Below are 17,466 nucleotides of genomic sequence, written 5' to 3'. Positions count from 1 at the left end.
ATACTGGGCTAATATTTCAGTAGACATACCTGACCTCTATGCTATTTTCCCTTAGGTAAGCCATGTAGAACTGTGCCAGGCACTTATTACACAGTCAAGAAATCTTAGATACTCGCAGTAGTGATGGCATATGCATCTCAAAGGGTCTTTCTTCATTCAAGGGGGTAAATGAGAATTGTTAGAATTTCAAAAACTGGGCCAAGGTCGGTCAGAAGAAATTCTAGGCAAGAGGACCTTTCATTTCCCTTCAAAAAACACTATGAAGGTTAATTCTGAATCTACCTGTTTCTACCATATGTGATGCTTATGGTATGCCTCTTATTTTACCTTTTCTTTTGCTAACTTTTCTTTTCTAAAAAAACCAAACAAACATTTTTTGCCATTAAAAGTAATGGCAAAGCCCCAATTATTTTTGCACTAACTTAAATATAATTATACTTCTTTATTTTTTACTCAGGTTTAACTTATTCCTGGGACATTTAAGAAAACTGTCTGATTGCTAGATCCTATTCACAGTGAGAAAACAAAAACAAAAAATACAAAAAACCCGGACTCCAGTTTTAGATGCCAAGATCTGAGTCCAGTTGCTTATTTTAGCACCCTTATGGATAAAGAAACTCCTGTGAACTGAGATCCTCAACTGTACTGTAAATGATACAGCATCAAACTTGTACACATTTGCTCAAATGCTCCTGTGACTGCTAGTTTCCTGAGCTAAAAAATGGGTATGACAAGGTTTATTAATTTAAATCTCATAGAAAAATTCATAAAAGCACAATGGGTATATTGGATTTGGGGAAAACATATCCATAGCTTCTTAACAAAATTTTGAACATTGCTATAGGCAGTTATATCCATATTTTCCAGCATGATTATGAAAACCAGCTTAACCCAATAAAACCATTTGCCATCCTGTTTCACATATGACTAAATGGAATTGTGAGAGACAGTTAGTGACAAAAAAAAAAAAAACCCTTTTGGAATAAACAAAAGTAAGCAATGCATATCGATCAGCCTCTTAAAGATTTAAATACATCATTTACATTATGCTCCCCAGAACTACAGCCCTTGCACTCTATTTGGTCTATTTGGCTCAATAACTTTTCCAACAACCTCAAGAACATATCAGTCCTGCTACCACTTATCACAAAAAAAAAAAGGGGGAAAAAAATCCTCCTGCCCTATCCAAGTGGGTCACTGCTACTTTTCTCTTTGTTCAGCCTTTCCTGTGGAGGTCTGCCAGGTTCTAATGTGGTTCACTGCATATTTTAAATGCTGGAAGTGGTTATGGCCAAAGAAGGTCAGAGAACATGACTGCTGAGCAAGGATGGGAATGTGCTTGGGAGAGACAGAGGCTGAGATTTAGGTCACCTCCGGGGAGAATATTTGTGTTCACTAGATACTTACTGTTTATTAGTGTTCATGCTTTTCCATGGCCTTATTCAATGTTCTAAATTAAGAGCCTTAATTTAGAGGCTTAACGTAGTATTTTAAGTGCCTTAACAGTGATTTGCAATAATTTTAAATAAAAATGATCCAATCATCCTATAAACAGAATTGCCATCTTCTGTAAATAGAAATGGCAAGCATTTCAACACTCTTAAAAATATCAGCTCCCTTGATTTCCCTCCACCCTCTCACCAATGCCTCCCTTTCCTTTTCAGAATTCCTTAAAGCAATAGTCCAGAGCGCTCTAGGGGAACTCAAGGGACTCATGTTGATGCTAAAGACACTGGGAAGAAGCCATCCTGTGGAGATACACAAGGCTTGCTGTTCTTCATGCATTGTCATGGATGCTGCAGGAGTTATTTTCTTTTATTCTCTGTGACTTATCAAAAAGGAGTACTACAGATTTAATAATGGATAAGCAGCAAAATTTGAACCATAGGCAAAATCAAACTTCAGGATTTACCTATATTATTCTATTTTTATGAGCATCAGACAGGCAAAACCTGTCTTGCAAAGCTGGAAGCAGACATTATCAGGGCTTTCCTACATGATGAACTTCAAAGAAGAAGGAAATAAAACAATGGAATATTCTGATGCCTGCTCAGATTTTATTTTACCATATATAATATAACCCTTATTTATAGAAGCCCTCAACTTCAACTCTGAGCAATTCTCCAAAAAGATACTTCTACCCTCTCAATATCTGCATGGACATTCAACAGAACTCTAAAACAACAAAAACTACTTCTACTGGTGTGTTATTATATTGCTGAGGTGCTTGGAAAATAATCAAAGATTAAGAATCCCAGGTTCTGTGCATGTGCTGCAGCCATCCTTATTGTGGCGGAACAATTTAAATCCATCCGTACATACCCCATATGTATAAACCTGTAAGGCGGTGGCTGCTGGTTGCCTACAACTACCCATTCCTCCCTTCTTCCACAGTAAAAGAACCTTAATTCTTAGCCAGGAAGAATCCTACCTAGAATAAAGGTTTTATTTGCCAGCCTCCCTTGGCAGGTGTGGCCACATGAGTATATGTTGGTCAGTATTATGTAACAGAAGCGAGTGGTATTTCTACAAGGAATCCATAAAAGTGGGACTACTTTCTGCTACCTAGAACATAGATTTTATACCTAGAGCTCTAGCAGCTATCTCAGACTACAAGGTGACCACACTTAAGGACAGAAGCCAAATGCTGACAATAGTATTTATCTTGTCAAATCTCTTTTTTTTCTTTTTTTCAAGACAGAGTCTCAGTCTAGTACCCAGGCTGGAGTGCAGTGGCACAATCTCAGCTCACTGCAACCTCCGCCTCCCAAGTTCAAACGATTCTCCTGCCTCAGTCTCGCGAGTAGCTGGGACGACAGGCATGCGCCACCATACCTGGCTAATTTTTGTATTTCTAGTAGAGATGGGGTATCACTATGTTGGCCAGGCTGATCTCGAACTCCTGACCTCAGGTGAATCGCCCACCTCAGCCTCCCAAAGTGCTGGGATTACAGGCATGAACCATCACACCTGGCCATCAAGTCTCTCATATCCACAAATTAACTGTTTGTTTTACGGCAACTGAACAAAATAGTGACTGACATGTCTATCATAGAGTCCAAGGAACCTGCCTGCTCTAGGACATGAAATTCAACTTTCCTTCTCTGCAGACATTCCTTCACTCACCTGAAGATTATACAGCCAAACAAAACCCATCAAAAAAAAAAAAATAGCCTAGCATATAAGAGCAAAGGCTCGAGATCAGCTCTGTCTTTGCATATTACCACTAACCCGAGCATCCTATCACTCCAATTCAAATTGTTCAATTCCAAGTGACTTCCTAAAAGGAAAAAATAATATACTGGAAGATGTTATGTAGTTTTATAAGTACTCATAAGTATACTAGAATCCCAAATGCAATTATTATGAATAATAATAGCAATAATGATAGATATCACCTATTGTTCAATATCGCATAGCTGGTATTGTACTATTTGGCTAGCACTCTGCTGATACATATTACCTGGAATTTGAAATAAATATCATTCCTATTTTACAGATGAGGAAACTGAGGCTGTGAGAGGTTAAATAACTTAGCTTTCATTATGCAGCCAGTTCATGACAGTCATAATAGATGAACTCAGAATTGACTATAAGCTTAAATATTTTGGCTACATAATCCTGTCTTTCAAAATATTAGATAAAATAATCCTGAGAGTCTTTATTTTCCTAATTTCAGAACCACAATAAAACATCCTACTTCTACATTAACATTAGTTTACATTAACACGAGCATTTCTTAAAACGAGGAAAAAAAATTGATAGAATTTATCAACAACTGGTAAATTATCTTTATAAGCTTAAATAGTTTGGCTATAGAATCCTGTCTCTTAAAATGTTAGATAAAATAACCTTGAGAATCTTTATTTTCCTAATTTCAGAACCACAATAAAACATCCTATTCCTACCCCTAGTTTACATTAACATGAGCATTTCTTAAAACAAAGAAAAAAACGATAGAATTTGTCAACAAGTGGTAAATAATCTTAGAACCCAAATGAAACAAATTCTAAATGTAGTTTTCCTTAATTTCCCCTTTTGCTAACAGTTTTATTTCAGGGTATCCTATATATTTCCACGAAAAGGGTCATTGTGCACCTTTCAATCCTTAAACATCGAAACTGAAAAGAAACACCTATAATGACATGTTCTTGGTTATTACATCTCAGAATGTCATTCCTTTTGAAACAGGGTTGGTTTATTTTCTACCTCTTTGTTGAGCTTCCTCCTCAGTGGAACCAAAAGCCACTTAAAGAAATCAAGCCCTTAAAGCATTCCTTAAATACATGAAGCATTTTAGCCAAGATTCAAATAAGTGAGTTAAAACAGAGAGAATAATTCAATCTTTCTATTAAAAATAAGATATATGCATTTACATATCCTGTTTGTGTATGTACACATGGAGGCATTTCTATTTAAAGGTATATAATTTTAAAATATAGTTATTACATAAAAAGTTTATCATTAGAATAATTAATATTTTCTCGGGCTGCTGAGAGCTAAAGAACTAAAACATTCCTATAAGAAAGTCAAACAGAAGATTAGAGCGCCCTCTTTCTTCTTTTTGAAGGAATTCAACAAAACTCCACTCCTAGGAGACCAAAGTTATCAAGCAGCCAGCAGCCTAGTAGCACTCCTGCTCACAGCAAAAACGTTCCCCTGTCTCTGTACACATTACACATGCTACAAGCATTAGAGTACGCTTATTGGTTGTTCATTATTCATAAGTGATTTAAGTAGTAAAAATAAAAGCACTTTTAAAAATAGAAATACTCACAAAGCCATTTCAAACTGTTCTAGCCATTTCTTCTTTAAATCTTTTGTTTTGCAATAAAATTCTAACCCATTTTGTCCTTGGGTATGGATGAGGTAGAAGCCATAAGACCACTGTTAAAATTAATATTCTTTAGATTAATATGTATCATTAATAACATTATGTTTCTAAATTCACAAGAATACCACAACTATCCAAAAACCCCTCACAATATTATCAATGTACAAACTGAACAATCAAGCTTATTGTAGTCAACTTCATATCTATAACAATTTCTATGCCAAATGTATTTTATTATCTGGATCATTAGGGCATTAGAAATGATCAGATCTGGTTGTGGCATTATCCAGTTATTTCTCACAAAGGTATGTACCTAATCAATCTCTAGAAACAAAAACATCTGGATTGATAAGCCATATCTCACATTAATGTATTATCATACTTTTCCTTAATATTCAAGATTATAAGTAAATTACAGTTATTAGTTTCCAAAAAGTCACCTTTTTATTTTCTTTATCGGTTGTAGGATTATTGGCTATCTTGTACTGCTGAAGATCTATTATTTCCTTCATTTCATAGTTATCACCTTTTCTCTTACATACGATCACTGCCAAATCAAATAAGAAGATATGCCTGGGAAAAAGAGATTGATTAACTGATTGATTTTAAATGGTTTAGAAGCATGTGTATTAATTTTTTTTGGTAAGATATAATTAAAGCAACCAAATGTTTTTTTCTTTGCATTAAAGACAACAGGTAGCATCATACATTGAAAACAATGGGGTATTTGAGGTTAGAAGAACTGTGTGCGGAACTTCCCTTTACCTTATAAATGGCCTCAGTGTGCTTTGGTTCCCTCATTTTAAAAATGGGCAAAAATCATAGTAAGAGTAAAATGCACACTGCAGAGTTATTGAAAGGGCCAAGTGAGATAAGCCATAAAATTTGTTCATGAGCAATTACCTTCTTTTTTAATTTAAAAGCTAAAAACGTATAGAATAATATTAACGACATCCGTAGCAGCTTCTACTGAAGTTACTAGGAATCAGCCAGAATGCCTTGAGAAGTGTGGTTCATCCCTTTCACAAACATGACTCAATTTAAATCCCCAAGACCACATGCTGGGTAGATATCATTGCCATCTTCATTTTACTGAGGAGGAAACTGAGGCTTAGAGAAGTTAGATAATTTGCTCAAGGTCACACTGCTAGTGAGGCATGTAACAGGATTCACAAACAGGTCTAATTTTGGAAACTGTGCTTTTACCCTCTATGTTGTTCCTCATGATTTAATTGACCACCTAAAAACCCAAATTGAATGGTATATGAGCCAAGTGTAAACTGAAAACGTTATGGTGAAATTTACATGTTAATATTTCTGTTTTCTTATTAAGAACAATGTAACTTGGGGGAGAAAATAAACCTTATAACCACATCATCCAATACCAATACTTGTGTATTTTTATAAACTCTCAGTGATTAACACACTTTTTTTTAATACACAATGATAATGACACATTCACAGGGCTGTAACACTTGCATCACTTTTAACGTCTATTTCTCCCAGAGAGGTTTAAAGGACCTATGGAACCAGGGTTATCGAGGAGGAAGCAAGAGCTGATGCTGCCCCCTGCTGGCTTTCACTTCTCCAAAGATTCCAGAAAACGATCATTGTCAACCACAAAAACCTCCGTTTGACGATTACATATATACATAATTAAGGACTCCAGGCCAAGCTTACTAATCTTCAAGAACTATATCTGCAAATTTCCCTCAAGAAAATATTACTATGTGATTCTCACTTAATCTTCTTTCTTAGGGCATTTTTCTATTATTTTTAGTTATTTAAAAATACATTCCAAAAATTCAATTATGTTTTTATGGTAGCTATCTGTTCTTACTTTATCGCTCTTCTCATTTTAATGTATCCTAGCTGATCATCTATACTTATTACTTCCTTCTTAATAACTTAGACAAATTAATAGATACCAGAACCCAGGTGGGAATACCTAAGATAATCTAGATTTTAAAAATTTAGAAATCATGGGTTGGTCTGTCTCCTTGTATTTCTTCCTTTTTTCCCCTACTTCACACTGGAAAAATTGTCTTTAAGGTTTTCACAGTTTTCTGACACTAATTACTTATTTTCAAAATAGTATTCTTCTTTTCTTACCTTTCTTGTTTGGTATGCTTGTCTAGAGTGGTTATTCGAATTTCACCATCTCCCTGAGGTCGTCCAAAAAGCAAAACTGGTTGGTTCTAAAATATAAAATGTACATGTCAGAGTTTTTCATAATCACATGAAAATAAAAGCAAATATTAGTAGAGATATTTACTCAAGACAACTACCTTATTACATTAAAATGTTATCATTTTTTATACTTTTAAAGCATACTTACTCTAAAAAGCTCAGGTCTACATGGCAAATAAGTGTGTCCTCTGTAATCCCAGGGGGTATGTCAAGGACATCAATTGATTTTAATTATTATATATTCTTAAAGGGGAAATTAGCTATGAAAAGAAAGACTCAACTGGAAGGGTCCAAATTACGAGACAGTTCGGCAACTAATATTTTTTGAGCATCTACTACGTGCCAACCACCATAACAGGTGTACAGCAAAATGATACAGACACTACCCTCATGAAGCACACTGCCCAGTGGAGGAACAAATATTCACAGAAGCATGCAATTACAAATGCACAATTGCCACGAAGGAGTACAGAAAGGGGCGGGGGGGGCGGGTACATGCTAATTTGGTCTATAAAGTCCAGGCTGACTTTCTTGAGCTAGGACCTCGAGGATGAAAAGCTCTGAGTTAATGATTTAAAGTAATGAGCTATTTTCCCAGAGGCTGACAACTAAATTATTTTTAAGTGTTTATGAACACTTACTGTACACGCTAGGGGAAAAAAGAATTGACTGAAAATCACTAACATTCAGAAATTCCATTTTAATAAAGGGCAGAGATGTGTGATTAACACTATAAATATAAAAATAAATGTATCTTATCAAAATCCCAGTGATGTTTTCTGCACATACAGAAAATTCCATTCTAAAATTCTTATGGAATCTCAAGGGATTCTGAATAGTCAAAACAATCTTGAAAAGGAACAAAGCTGGAGGTCTCATACTTACTGACTTGTTTCCAAAACTTATTGCAAAGCCACAATAATCAAAATCATGTGGCACTGGCATACAAACAGGTATAAAGACCAACAGAATAGTAGAGAGCCCAGAAATAAGCCCTCACATATATGGTCAAATGATTTCCAACAAGGTTAACACCATTAAATAGGGAAAGAATAGGCTTTTCAACAAATGGTGCTGGGAAAACTGGATATCCACATGTAAAAGAATAAAGGTAGGCCCTTCACTACCTTACACCATAAATAAAGAATAACTAAAAATGTTTCAAATACCCAAACATAACAGTTAAAACTATAAAACTTTTACAAGAAAACAGGGAAAAACTTTATGACAATGGATTCAGCAATGATTTCTTCGAGATTGATAAATGGGACTTTGTCAAAATTAAAAACTTTTGTGCATCACAGACAATATCAACAGAGTGAAAAGCCAACAGACACAAGAAAAGTATTTGCAAACCATGTGTCTTATAAGGGATTGATATCCGGGATACAAATAAAGAGCGTCTACAACACAAAGACAAAAAACAACTTGATTCAAGAATGAGCAAAGCACTTGAATAGGCATTTTTCCAAAGAGGATATACAAATGGCCAGCAAACACACAAAGACAATATTCAACATCATTAGTCATTAAGAAAATGCTAATCAAACCCATGATGAGATATTGCTTTAAAACCATTAAGATGGCTGTTATCCAAACAAACCGAATAGTGAGTGTTGGTAAGGATGTGGAAAAACTGAAACCCTTGTGCACTGGTGGTAGGAATGTTAAGTGGGGCAGCTGCTGTGGAAAATGGTATAGCAATTCTTCAAGAAATTAACATAATGACCATACAACCCAGAATTCCACTTCCGAGTATATAACTAAAAGAAGTGAAAGCAGGCACTTGAATAGATATTGGTACACCTGTGACAATAATAATATAACAGTATTATTCACAATAGCTGAAAGAAGGAAGCAACCCAAATGTTCACCAACGAAAAACAGTGAGGTATTTATATAAAATGATATATTATTCAGCTTTAAACAAATGGAAATCAAAAAAATAAATGTTGACACATGGCTACAACAAGGATGAACTTTGAAGACATTATGCTAAGTAAAATAAGCCAGTCATGAAATGGCAAATATTGTATGATTTCACTTATATAAGTTGCCCAGAGTAGCTAAGCTTACAGAGATAGAAAGTAGATTGGTAGTTTCCAGGGGCCAGGGAAAGAGAAGAATGGGAAGTTCATGTTTAATGAGTACAGAGTTTCAGTTTTGCAAGATGAAGTTTTGGAGATGGTCACACAACATCATGAATGCACTTCTAATTTGAAAATAATTAGAATGGCAAATTAATGCTATATATAACATTAATGTGTGTGTATGTGTGTGTGTGTGTATATATATATACACATATATACACACACACACATATATATATACACACACACACATATACTTTTTTTTTTTGAGACAGAGTCGGAGTCTCGCTCTGTTGCCCAGGCTGTAGTGCAGTGGCACGATCTCGGTTCACTGCAGCCTCCGCCTCCTGGGTTCAAGCAATTCTCCTGCCTCAGCCTCCCCAGTAGCTGGGACTACAGGCACGTGCCACCATGCCTGCCTAGTTTTTGTATTTTTAGTAGACACGGGGTTTCACCATGTTGGTCAGGCTGGTCTTAAACTCCTGACCTCAGGTGATCTGCCCGCCTCGGCCTCCCAAAGTGCTGGGATTACATGTGTGAGCCACCACACCCGGCCAATGCTATATATGTTTTCCCACAATTTTTTAAAGGCTACACAGCTGTCCAAGAAATATGCTATGGAATTCTAAAGAGGAAAAATAATAGGAGATTAGGAAAAGGGATTTATTTTAGATGAACCTTGAATAAATTTGATAGGGAATAGGAAAAAAACATTCTAGGCTCTGAGATTACAATCAAAGGCAGAACTGTAGAAACGTATGTCAAATTGGAGACCTTATAATACAGCAAAATATCCACGATGTAAAGTGTATGGGCAGTTATTAGCTGGAGGGGTTCAGGAAAATAGCTTAAGTCCAGATCACTGAGGACCTTAAATATCATGCCAAGGAATACTGACTGAATCTTGAAGACAACAACAAAAAAATCTTGACAAATTTGAGAAAGAGAGTAAATTGAGAAATCCACATTTTGGAAATGCAACTATATGAAGAGATGATGAGAGGCTACTGTGACTGGAAAACTGGCAGATGATGGTGTCCTGAAATGGTTATGTGGCTGCATGTGTGAAAAGAAAGAGACAGGTTCACAATGTTTCAGAGAAAGCAGCGATGAAATTGCTTTACCAAAAACGTATCTTAAATTCACTCATCTCTATTTGCACTGCCCACAGATTAATCCAGGGCTGCATCCTCTCTTGAAACCACTTCAACAGCTTGCTGGCTGGGCTGCCTGCTTACAGGATCTTCTGGAAATGTCAATCAGTCTGTTGTAATAGTCCCTGATAGAAACCTTTTAATAGCTTCCCATGCAGTCACAATAAAATCTCAGTTCAGCATATCGGCCTACAAGGCTGTGCTATGCAATTGCCCTGACCATTCCTCATGGTTCAGAGCCCACCATCCTTCCCTTCACTCTCCATTTCCAGCCACTCTTACCTTTCCGCTTCTTGAATACACCTGGTTCTCGCCCAACTCTGAGCATTTCACCTGCTACGGCTTCTGCCTAGGTCACTTTCCCCTAGATCTTCGTGTGGCTGGCTGCTTCTTATCTGCTAGGTCTCAGTTCAGATGACTTAAAAGGACTTTTTCTAACCAACTTATCTAAACTAGGACTCCCCTTATAAGCCTCAGTTATAGCAGCCAGTTCACAGCACTAATCTCAATATGGCATTTTTAACTCTTTTTTTTTTAAACTGTCTCCTCAATCTTGAGACCATCTTGTTCACAGTTACAGTCCCAGCCCCAAGCAAAGTGTCTGGGTCATAATAGTCACACAGCAAATCTATGTAAAATGAATAAATGAATAGGAATCAGCCATGAGTATGTATGGGGATGAGGGAAAGAAAAGAAAAAAAAAGTGGACTCCTATATTTAGATTCAGACTGCTGGGAGAAGAGGCAGAGTGTGACTATGGTAAGAGGGACAAGCCATCACAAAGTCCCTAGACACAAGCAGGTCGCAGGTGCCCTCAGACACCCACGTGAACACTGCCAAACAAAGGGATTGGCAACAAACTCCAACAGTAGAAACTTGAAGGTAAACTATGTTTTCTTCAACAACAACTCCTAGAATGTCGTTGATGTGGGGGTGAGGGGAAGCTGGATGGAAAGATAATTACATACCAAATTCTCTATAGATAGCTGAAACTGTTTAATTTCACGAAGGGTCTCATTATCTCTTTTCACTTCATTCACATATTGTGCCAAGTCCTAGACAATAAAGAAAAGGGTAGAAAAAGAAGGCACACTAAGATTAGAGACGCAAACTGCTTTGAAAGAAAACACATCATTAATTCCATTAGTGGTAAAAGTAACCACCGTAACTTTTCAAAGACAATAAAATGAATGCCCAGTCAATCAAAGCTGCATCACAGAGGCAATTTTAAAATGTCTGAAGTACAGCTGGGAAGACTGAAGAGCTGTCATTTGTCACACCACTGAGAAGAGTCAGGATGTTGTTGCCTTAAAAGACAAAACAAAATATACCGCAATAGAGCAACAAAAAGGAAACTAGGTCGGAAGAATAGAAATTCCAAGCACGTTAATTACTGACCTTGAGAGCATGATATTTTTACACAGGTTAGAAGAAGGGCAATCATGAACGATTAGCATGAGAAAAGTAACCAAAAGTTAGATAATGAATCTAGCAAGACTGTTTTATTTTTGCAATCAGCTAGTCTTCTTGGTTCCTGAGAGCATTCAGTCAAGGAAACCAGTTCAATTTTAAAGAGTTAACCCGTTTATGGATTCAGGAGAAGTAAAGGAGAGGTGAGGAACTATTTAAATAGCACAACATGCTGGAACTAAATTTAATTCATGAATTAAAGTGAACATAAAATGCTGGCCGTGTCTTTCCATGTGCCTTCACCTATTTTAAAATGTCTTTTCTCATATTTGAGGAAACATTAGCTAATCTTTCCATACTGTAACTAGCTATTTTTGTTACATGTGCTCCAGATTTTCCTGTTTTCTGAGCTCTTTTTCTTTTTTCTCTACCCTCTTAAATTCATCTGCAACAGTAGGGACAGAACTCTGCAAAAAGCAGTTACTAACTTTGTTCTAAATGGAAGTCTGACTTTTCATAGGATAGATCCATAAACGACTTCTTTAAAATTTGGAACTTGGTTTGACTTTTTAATAATAATAATAAATAATTATGTGGCGTTTCCTGTTAGTGGTAGACAATCAGCCAAAGAGCGAAGCTAACACAAATTGGTACAAGGACACAGTTAAGTAATTATGCACTGCTCTGAGCAGGGTCACCTTGCCATTTTGTTTTAAAGAACAAATATTTGCCTACGCTTTAATTTATTGGCAAATATTATTTCGTTTCAAAGTCATTTTTATTTAACATAATGTGGAAACTGAGGTTTTACATATTCCCCAGTATGTTCAAAATGTCTGTCTTTATCTATTCGTACGTATTTCCCTGAAAACTGAACAAACAAATTCACTTGTATTAAGCCATAGCATCCACAAGGGTAAACCTAGCAGATATCCTCATATGAGGAAAATAAGTTACACGGGGTTCTGAAGCCACCAGCTGGCCTATGACTTACACAAGCCAACATTTTCTATTAGTCATCATGAAAAGAATGGGAAAAAAATATGATATTAAATAATTCCCCATGGTTATGAAAGTTTTTATACTTGTATCTAAGTGATTTTAATATATTTCTTAGTTTTATGTGTTATCTAACAATTAAATCCATGCAAGGATACCTATTCCAGCAAAAAAAAAAAAAAAAAAATCCAGTTGTCCCCACTAAAAACAAATGTGTATTATACATAGGCATGTCATAATATTTTATTTATGTGTATATATATGTGTGTATATATATGTGTATATATATGTGTATATATATGTGTGTATATATATGTGTATATATATGTGTGTATATATATATGTGTATATATGCGTGTGTGTGTGTGTATATATATATATGTATATATATATGTGTGTGTATATATATATACATATATATACATATATATACACATATATATACATATATATATATACATATATATACACATATATATACATATATATATATACACACATATATATATATGCAATTTGAATTCCATTGTCTTTAGGCAAGAATAAAAAATACAAACAAATTACTGATGAATCTGCCCTACCTTCATGGCATCAAGAGCCAGTTTCAGATTTGCCTTCTCAGTCGGATCAGTGGTATGTTTGACCAGTTCCTATTTGGAAGATATGGTTTAGTACCACTTTCATCAAATTAAAACTAAGACATACTAAAAAAAACATTTTTACAAATAAACCATTATTATTGGTTTTCTCTCTATAATGTGATAAATCTAATATGTCTGGGCTCCATTTCCATCAAAAATTTCAAACTGTAAGAAGACCAACTAGACACCAAAAAATCATGAGACACAATATGAGACATTTTCTTTTCAAAGATGAATCTGAATTCTATCCACCACCATTACACTGACATTGATCCCTATTGTTATGAAAGATTCCATAATGATTAAAATCACGCTTTTTACTCATTTATTATTCTTGGCTTCAGCTTTTGATTCTTTTAACTGCATCCCTCCTTTCATTTCAGGGACATCAGGATGTTCTATTTGTTGTTGTTATTGCTGTTAAAATTGTTCATCTGTCCATCCTAAATTTCTGCCTACTCCTCAGTCTTTCATAGTTTCTTCTTTATCTGCTTCTTAGAAAGTTATTGTTCCTTAAGTTTTCACCCTAGTCCTCTTTTTTCCCCTTATTTTACATACTCTACAAATTCTATCACAACCACTGTCATAATGTCAACTATCACCTCATGGGCGAATCACTGTGAAATGCATGTGCTCAACCCAAAATTCACACGAGTCCCAGACTCATCAGTCCAACTAAATGGTTCTACCTCATTATTTCAAAGTCTCCTCAAATCCAACATTCCCCAAACTTAATCAATCTTCACCCAGAATCCTATTCTTGGATCCTATTTCTGTTTTACTGAATGATGGCACTTCCATCAGTGTCATCACTTAAACCAAAACCTAAAAGGTGTCCCAGATTTCTCCCTGTTCTCTCTCCCTTACTATGTCCTACTGATGCTAACTTTGATCCTGCCCCCTTGGAACCATCCTCACTGCCACTAATTAGGTTCAGATCCTCGCGTTTTTCAAACAGATAACTGTTTGCCAAGCATGGTGGCTCACACCTGTAATCCCAGCACATCTCCAGGCTGAGATGGGAGGATCACTTGAGTCCAGGAATTTGAGATCAGCCTGGGCAACATGACAAGACCCCATCTCTACAAAAAAAAAAAAAAAATTAGCTGGGCAAGGTGGCATGAGCCTGTAGTCTCAGCTACTTGGGAGACTAAGGCAGGAAGACAGCTTGAGCCCAACTGCAGTGAGCCATGACTACACCATTGCACTCTAGCCTAGGAAACAGAGAAAGACCCTCTGTTAAAACAAACAAACAACAAAACCAGGTAATCATAATGAGCTTCTGATTGGCCTTCTGACTTGCAGTGTCTCCTCACTACAGTCCAGTCACTCTATTGTCATCAGGGGTAGGTTTCTATAATATAAATCAGATCCTATCTCTACCCTACTCAGACTTCTGTGATGCCCCACAAAAGTTTCAGGTTGTCACCCATACCTCCTAGACTCCTCATGATCTGAATTCTGCAAACTTCTCTCAATTTCTGTCTCCACTTTCACCCAAACAACTTATATTCTATTCATACTAAATTAATTGCAATTCTTAAATTATGTTCTACTATCTAATCCCATTAGAAATATTATTTTTTCTGCTTACAAAGCTCTTCCCCTCTGATCTACTTATTGACCCCTTACTCTTCCTTTAAAGCCCAACTCAAGAGTTACTCCTCTGGGGAGTCTTCTATGACAGAGGCCTCTACTCCAGTCCCCAGCTTCCCTATACATAATTATTTAGGCCTTTAACTGTGCTGGTTCTGTACCTTACATGTACCTATCATATTGTGTTACACTTGGCAGCCTACACTTCATTTTTCCTTTCTAAATGACGAGCTTTATCCGAGTAGGGACTGTTGTATATCACGAGTGCCTAATACTATGTTTGGCACAGAGAAGCCATACAAAAATCTTTAATGAATCCAATACTACCAGTGTTTCTGCTATAAACAGGACCTAAAGACAGAATCTATTAAGTATAATAAATCCATAAAAATTCTATTCTTTTCTTCCTTAAAAGTTACTTTTACTTCATTAAATAAAAGTCATGTTATTAAAGTTCTCCATCACCCACCATAAGATATTCTAACTTTGTGAATCTGTGGTTTCGAACCATCAAGCATTTCAAGTGATTCCCCACTAAAGCACAGTAGGAAGTAAAAAAGTCTAAATTGATAACCACATTTGTTCAACAAATTTCTACACAACAAATCAATTTTACTCCATAGAATTTTGAGAGGGAAAAACATTTCTAGAATTTTTACCTATGTGTAGTATCCAAATAAAAATTTCCCTATTTTAAAAAATCATCATGGAACTAAACATACTCTTAAAATTTTAAATATAAAACAACCCAAGGGAAATTAGGGGGAACAGTTTACTAAATTTCAGAAAAGTATAGTTGTATTTTATACTTTTATAAGTCCGTGTAAAACCCTGTAAGGACCAAAATAGGTATTTTTTTAAAAGCTGTACCTTCTAAATTCTTCAATTGATACTTGACTACACCGAAGTTACCAAATAAATTATTATCTTATTTTGGGCATGTATTTAGTTCCAGGATGCCTTGGAAACTGATTGCCTGAGTCGTCCTTATTATTTTTTCATAAAATCCAATTTGATTAAGTTGCTTTGAGTTTAGGTCTCATAAATGTTTTCATGCATTTTTAAGGAATAATCAGGGTTTGAATTTTTCTGATTTCTCAGTAGAACAAAAATAGAGATGACTAATAATTTTGCAGCTACAGTTTAAGAAATTTAATATACAAGATATACAAAGCACAGCCAACGCAAAATTGTATTTCACATACAGGTAGTAGATCTTTTTAAAATGACATTTCACAAGCATCGGCAGAGTTGACAGACTAATACAGTAAGACATTTCTTTGGAGCAGAACTAATGAGTCTCCTGGTACAGCTATCAAATTAAATTTATAAGACTCTCCACCCTCATTTAGAAGACTAACCGTGGAAACCATAGCTTTGTGGGCTATAACAAGAATCACTTCAAAATAAATGTAGTCTTATTATAATTTAGTATAGTAGAAAGCAATATGGAATGTGACACCATTCTCTTTGGCTTACTGTTATAAAGCAAAAGGTCCAATATGATTAATCTGCCAAAATTCAAGTGCACTGCAATATTGAGGTGCTCATAAATGAATACTGATAACTACAGAAGACTTGGTTGAAAAAATATTTTTATTTGTTTTGACTTGTTTTTAATTATTTTCTAGACAGTCCTGTTTTAAGGACACAAAATGTGATTTATGGCAACTACTGAACCATCTTTGCTAAAAGGAAGAAAAAATGTCCAGCTGTTCTGTTATTTCCCACTTAACTATAATAATAATTCAAAATTTTAAGGGGATTGGGCCCAACACATGGAATATCTGCAATGTAGTTGATGCTTCATTAATATTTTGTTGAGTGAATAAATGGACAATAAACAAACTGTTTTAAGTTACATACCTGGAGGAGAAGGTGGTACTTTAAAACACGTTGCATAGGAACCACAAGCAAGTCTCGAAGAGTAAATTTCCCATTATTTGCTCTTTTGGAACATTCCTAATGAAATGTTTTTAAAAACACTTTGTTAGGGAGTCATAAACATTAAAAGATGCAAAGGCCATAAGCAGAACAGTTATTATAGAACAAATGAGTGTGCTTGTTTCCTTAACAATCCTTCTCTGTAAATAACAGAAAGTATCTTCAATTTAAAAAAACAAATCTTGTAGTATTTTAACTCTAAATATGAATAAAAGAGAACTATTTTGTGTATGAAAATTATTTCTTGGCCGGGCACGGTGGCTCATGCCTGTAATCCCAGCACTTTGGGAGGCCGAGGCGGGCAGATCACAAGGTCAGGAGATCGAGACCATCCTGGCTATCACGGTGAAACCCCATCTCTACTGAAAATACAAAAACAAAATTAGCCGGTCATGATGGCGGGTGCCTATAGTCCCAGCTACTCAGGCGGCTGAGGCAGGAGAATGGCGTGAACCCGGGAGGCGGAGCTTGCAGTGAGCTGAGATGGTGCCACTGCACTCCAGCCTGGGTGACAGAGTGAGACTCCGTCTCAAAAAAAAAAAAAAAAAAAAAGAAAAAGGAAAAGAAAAAGAAAATTATTTTCTCTAGTGCAAAATCATGGCCCCCCA

General features: G+C 35.8%; 1 protein-coding gene across 2 annotated transcripts in view; it reads right to left on the bottom strand.

Moving 5' to 3' along the window:
• Positions 1 to 17,466, bottom strand: part of VAV3 (vav guanine nucleotide exchange factor 3) — a 399,285-nt gene that overhangs the window by 174,965 nt on the left and 206,854 nt on the right. For both annotated transcript variants that reach the window (XM_054494867.1, XM_054494871.2), the window contains 6 exons: positions 16,781 to 16,876; positions 13,259 to 13,327; positions 11,237 to 11,323; positions 6,947 to 7,032; positions 5,275 to 5,407; positions 4,778 to 4,887 (listed from right to left, as the gene is read on the bottom strand). In XM_054494867.1, the coding sequence (XP_054350842.1) occupies positions 4,778 to 4,887; positions 5,275 to 5,407; positions 6,947 to 7,032; positions 11,237 to 11,323; positions 13,259 to 13,327; positions 16,781 to 16,876 (581 nt within the window). The remainder of the gene's footprint in view (positions 1 to 4,777; positions 4,888 to 5,274; positions 5,408 to 6,946; positions 7,033 to 11,236; positions 11,324 to 13,258; positions 13,328 to 16,780; positions 16,877 to 17,466) is intronic.

This window comes from Pongo pygmaeus, chromosome 1, assembly GCF_028885625.2.
Source record: "Pongo pygmaeus isolate AG05252 chromosome 1, NHGRI_mPonPyg2-v2.0_pri, whole genome shotgun sequence".
Lineage (NCBI taxonomy): Eukaryota > Metazoa > Chordata > Mammalia > Primates > Hominidae > Pongo > Pongo pygmaeus.
This window is presented reverse-complemented; position numbering and strand designations above follow the sequence as displayed.